The sequence below is a fragment of the Notechis scutatus genome, chromosome 3, assembly GCF_049901735.1.
Source record: "Notechis scutatus isolate UNSWTSFEM ecotype Mainland chromosome 3, rNotScu1.2, whole genome shotgun sequence".
NCBI lineage: Eukaryota > Metazoa > Chordata > Lepidosauria > Squamata > Elapidae > Notechis > Notechis scutatus.
Genome location: NC_142011.1, coordinates 118070320 through 118076332, shown reverse-complemented (window position 1 = coordinate 118076332; position 6013 = coordinate 118070320). Strand labels below are relative to the sequence as shown.

The 6013-nt window shown below is 37.3% G+C and overlaps 1 protein-coding gene across 1 annotated transcript; it reads right to left on the bottom strand.

The window, feature by feature from the left end:
* Positions 1 to 1129: 1129 nt before the first annotated feature.
* Positions 1130 to 1699, bottom strand: SCP2D1 (SCP2 sterol binding domain containing 1). The gene has a single exon (XM_026672468.2). It carries the CDS (start codon positions 1595 to 1597, stop codon positions 1130 to 1132), a length of 468 nt encoding a protein of 155 aa, XP_026528253.1. The 5' UTR covers positions 1598 to 1699.
* Positions 1700 to 6013: the final 4314 nt, after the last annotated feature.

Genomic DNA, 6013 nt, shown 5'->3' with positions numbered 1-6013 from the left:
AAGGGAGTTAAGGTTGGCCCTGTTCTCAAACTTTTCAGGTTAAATTGAGTAGAATTCCAATTGGACAGACAGAACGATATTTTAGTCTGGATGTCAATTTACTGCTTTAGTGAGTTTTAATGCATTGTATTGCTTTTGTTTATTTATATCCCACCTTTATTATTTTTACAAATAAATCAAGGTACTGAACATATCCAAAATACCATCCTCCTCCTATTATCCCTACAACACTGTGGGGTGAGTTGGACTGTTTTCCTTATATTTACCTTATGTTGCATTTGCTATAGATGCTTTTTTTTCTTGTACACCACCTAGAGTCATATAGTTTGAGTTGGACATCCATATAAATATTATAAATAAAATAATAAATAAGTTGATTGATATATAAAGCTATGAAGTAATAATATATTAACCAGTCAGTCTGGTGATGCTTTCAAGACCCAGCTTAACGCACAATATTAGGTGCTACTAAAAATGGAAAAGGCCGTTTTGAATTAGTATACAAGGACATCTTTAGATGTATAAACCATAGCTAAATTCCATTAAATGCTTATAAATCTTTTTGTAATGTTCTATCCTTTTATATATACCCATTTGATGTGAACAAAAATAGCTGGCTGCAGACTTTTTTCCATTACAAGGCCAGAATTGTAATGTCACTTTCTCATATACTCATAATATCTTAATTTCCCACTAATTTTAATTTTACAAAGAGAACTCAGATTGAGGATTTCCTCATTATAATTTCTTCATAGTTTTTCTGTTACAAGAGGCATGAAACTGTACCCACTCTTTCTCTCGTGTATGAAAGATACACACACACATACACAGAGAGTAAATGATAGGGTTTTTCTCTAGCATATAATGACTATTCATGACTCTGAGCTGCACCTTCCCTGTTGTTGAAACAATGGCATGTCTACAAAGGAAAGATTTGTGAGGAAAAAAAATAGTATACTATTACTATTTATCAGTCTGATACACTGGAGTGTTCAAATATCTTTAAAGGAAATGAAAACTTGAAGAGTTATGTTTTCCATTAAAATACTCCACATTTTAATCTCATCCTCCTCTATAACCAACATCTTGACTAAAGAGAAAAAGAGAACTGCAATTGCCAGGAAGGAGTTCAAATCTTTGCATAGTCTTTGAGAATCATCTCGAGTTTCTGACCGAGTAGAATATTGCCCTTCACCTTCACTTTCCCAATCAGAAAAGCCTTCTGGGGCTTTATTTTGCCCAAAGCAAGCTCCATGAAATCATGTTCAGAAAGAATAAAAACTGTGTTGGCAGGCTCGTGAGATGCTCCTGGATAGATTTGACCAGAACCAGACTTCAAATCCAGGGTCCACTGGGCCACAATCTTTCCACCATTCATGATGTCCCACTGAAAGACAGCATTCACCTTTTTCACAAGTTGACTGCCAACACCTTTGATGCGGCGCCCAATTTCCTCAAAAATAAGATCACTCTGAAGCCCAGGGCCTTTCGGCGAAGCATTTCTAGATGTCATCAAAGGTTCATACAAATCTGAAACAGCAGTTTGTTCATTTGTGTTGATTTTCATTTGAGGACATTTCAGTCTTTCTCTCCACATCTTCTTTTTATAAATGTTTGAAGAATGAGCAATTGTTATCTCACTTTGTATATAAGAGCTAGGGTGTTACCATACCTCTTTTCACAAACAGTATTTACATTTAAGTAATAAAATGAAGTAGAAATCATTGTTGGGTGGACACATTGTGTAATCAGATATGACAGCCAGTCAGCATTAAGTTTTAGTTGGTTTGTATGCTGTAATCTCATTGGTGGATATACTTTATTGTGACAGGCAAGATTTCTTATAGTTAAAGGCTGTGGGTGAGCTGCTTGGGTGTACATAAGGTGTATATACACAGTGTGCCTACAATTGTTTATTTTTAATGAAGAATTTTTTGTCATGCATTTTGTGTACATACTCAATAAAATTTGACTTTTCTTGAAGAATTTCAATTATATGAAGCCTGGGGTTTGGCAAAACTAATGTTTATTGATACAAAAAAAATGAATAGTTCTTTAACATTAAGGAATGGAATCAAGTTATATGCTCCTTATTGATTTTTTAAAAAAATATCTTCATATTTTAAGAAGGATAAAATGGAAGAATGTGTTTTGGTATGGTCTAAATTTAGAAATATGATTAAGGTTTGAATTGATTTCATATTGATATTGCTTAATTTATTTGTAAGACTATCCAACTCCAGATGACTCTGGGAGGCAAATAGAAATAAAAATGAGAAAGACAAAAGCCAATCAACAAAAGAAACGTTAAACTCAGAGGGGAACGCTCACATTTTTCTAACAATAACATTTTCAAAGAGTCAAAAAGCCTGAGAAAAGAGCCAGATCCTAAAGGGTCATCGAAAGTAGAGCAGGGTGGAGATGCTTTGGATTTCAGGGGATATGATCCCAGAATCTTGGATGTTCTTGGATGACATGTAGAGGACCCCAGAATATGGCAATTCTAGGACACGGGATGGGCAGAAACCAGGGGGGCAGATGATTCCTCAAATAATTAGCATGCAAGGCTTTATAGGTGGTAATTAGCACTTTGAATTGCACCCAGTGCAGCTTTTGGATTTGTTATATGGGTATACTAAGCTCTGTCCATTAATGTGCATAATGTTGCATTTTGAATCAGTTGCACAAAGGAAGTGACTGTGTGGAGGTCCAGTTCAGAAACAGTTCAACTTGTGCACAACATGAATTTGTGCAAACACCCTCCTGGCTACATCTTCCTCTTGCTCTTTGAGGGACACCTTAAAGCCTAGGACGACCCCCAGATTGCATAATCTCAAATGAGGAAAAGAAATATGGTGACAATGGTTCTCCCAGTATCTAAAGCCCCTCACTCTTGCTTAGAATTAACCTGATTCTGGTCCCAAATTTTATAAAATTGTTTATCCTCTTGTTCTCTAATTTCAAATGTCAATCTACTCATTTCAGCACATTCCAATATTTTCTTAATAATTTCTTCCTGCAATGGTATTTTCTCATTTTTCCAGTTTTTAGAAAATACAATCCTAGCTGCTGTTAATGCATTTACAATCAGGTATTTCAAATCTATGTTATATGTATCAGGTAAGATTCCCAATAAAAAGATCTCTGGTTTCAAATCTATGTGTTTCTTTGTCATTTTTTCCAACCACATGCAAATTTCAGTCCAGTATTTTCTAGCATCCTCGCAAGTCCACCACATATGGTAATATGAGCCAGGTATCTGATGACATTTCTAGCATTTTTCAGATTTATTCTTGAACATTCTTGCTATTCTTGTCAGGGGAAAGTGCCACCTGTAAAACATCTTATACAAATTTTCTTTATAAGCTGTTGACATAGTCATTTTATAGTTTTTAGACCACAATTTTTGCCATTTCTCTAAATCAATCCCATATCCAAAATTCTTCCCCCAAGCAATCATAGTTTCTTTGACTTGTTCTTCCTCTAATTTAATTTCCAGTAAATAACCATATAATTTTTTAATCACCTTTTCATCAGTACCTGTCAAGATCTTATCTAAATCAGTCAATTTATCATAAAATCCCTCTGTTTTAAAATCTTCATCATACCTTGAATGTATTTGCGCATATGAAAACCAATTCATCTTTATACCTTGTTCCTCTAAGTTTTGCATCGATTTAAGTTCACCCTTTTCATCCAGTATTTCCCCATATCTAACTGTTTGTTCCTTCTTATAAATTATAGGATAGGAAAATGCTTCAATGCTCGATAACCAAACTGGAATTTTCAAATAACATTGTTGGATGATAAAATACAATAATGGTTGGATGATAAAATACAATAATAGAATATTTAGAATTCTAGATAATAATGAATATATAAAGAGATTTTTTTTCTTTTTTATTTGATATCACATTTATAAAATGTCTTCAGGATAGACTTGGTATGATTATATGATTTGTTATAAAATAAATTAAATTATAGTTATCTCGCAAAGTATGAATGAATAAAATCATAGTCAAATGATTGTTTAATAGTGATACTAGGGTATATAATTTTTGATTGATAATATGAGTTATTATGTAATGTAACTGTAATTGAGACTACGAAATGAATGCACAAAAACTGGTAAACCAACCGACACACTGTTTGTATATTTATGAAAGAAAGCTGGATGTTTTTATGTTTTGTTTGTCTTTAAAAACTAATAAAATTGTTTTCCAAAAAAAAAAAAAAAAGAATTAACCTGATTCTCAGAGTTTCTTCCCCCATCAAATGCCAATAGCCTCTGAGATTTATCAACATCACTTGGAATGCCCAGGTCAAGATATGCAGGTGGGTACCATTAGTGTACTGACACCTGACCTTGAAACCAATAGATTATCTCATCCAGAAGTATATGCGAGAGAACAAGTAAACTTTCAAAACAAATTACCAACTTAAGAAGTAATGTGCTGCAGCAGCAGTAAAAAGACCACACCTGGGAGTGGATAGATTTGGTTATCTCTGTTTTCACCACTGTGTCTCTTTCATAAGTCTTAAATTTCCCAGCATGGAAAGATCTGCATAGAATATATATTTAAATAATATTTTAATTGAAATTTATCAACAAAGGCCTATGTTCAAATGTTCCTTATCTTGAAATACAAGTTGTTAAATGCATCTTGAGGCAAAATTTATTTGCAAAAGATTCAGCTCAGTTTGGGTTACATCTGAATTCACAATATCAGGATTTTTTAAAATTCTCCTAGTCTGTACTTCTTTCAAATAATTAAATGAATACATGAGAGCAAAAGATTTGAAAATAGCAACTACATAACTTTAATGGTAAGGGGCTACTTTTGGGAACTCTGGGCCATTCCAAACTTAATTTAACAGACAATACCATGTTTCTCCAACAATGCGGCCTCCACCAATAGGAAGGCCCAGCATGATTTCTAGGCATGAAGTGAAATTAAGCCACGCCCCCAAAATTTAGGCCTATTTAAACCATGCTTTTCCTCGCCATTTCTCACATCGTTCGTTAGAACTACACGAGGTGAAGAGAAATGGGTGGGAGAAGGACGGGGGGATGGGGAGAAAACTTGCCTTTAGGAGTGCCCTGCAGGTAGCCTAGGCTAGAATACCCCGATAGCCGATAGAAGCTCCCTGAAGGCAGAGTCCCCAGCCGCTTCAGGGCGTGGCGTGGCTACCCATGTCCTCGCCTTTAGGCAGTCTCTTCGGGCGATGGAAGCTCCCCAAGTACAGTCACCAGCCACTTTGATCAGCCGGTAGAAGCGGCCTCGGGCGAGCGCACACACATACTCCCCTCGCCGCGAGGCCGCTTCTACCGGCCGATTGAAGTGAGGGGAGTGTGTGTGTGTGTGTGTGTGCGCGCTCGCCCTGAGGCCGCTTCTACCGGCCGATCGAAGTGGCTGGTGACTGCATTTGGGGAGCTTCCATCGCCCGAAAGAGACTGCCTAAAAGCGAGGGGACATGGGCAGCCACGCCTCGCCCCAAAGCAGCTGGGGACTCTGCCTTCAAGGGAGCTTTCGTCTGCCGAAAGAAGCAGCCTCATGGCGAGGGGAGTGTGTGTGTGCGCGCTCACTCCAAGACCACTTCTACCGGCCGATCTAAGTGGCTGGTGACTGCATTTGGGGAGCTTCCATCGCCCGAAAGAGACTGCCTAAAGGCGAGGAGACACGGGCAGCCATGCCACGCCCTGAAGCAGCTGGGGACTCTGCCTTCGGGGAGCTTTCGGCAGCCGATAGAAGCGGCCTTGCAGCGAGGTACATGCGTATGGGCTGCTCTAGGTGGGGGAGGAAATTAAGTCACCCCCAAAAAGACGGCCTAACCGTTTTTTCAGGGGTCAAAAAAAAAATAAGGCCCGGCCTTATTTTGTGAGAAACACGGTGGTTACTTGCCAAACCTTCAGCAATTTTACTAATTCTGGATCATTGACAAAAACATCTATACTACTTCAAATTAAAATAAAATTCATTTTTTCATACTGTTCTTTATTCAAATGTATAGC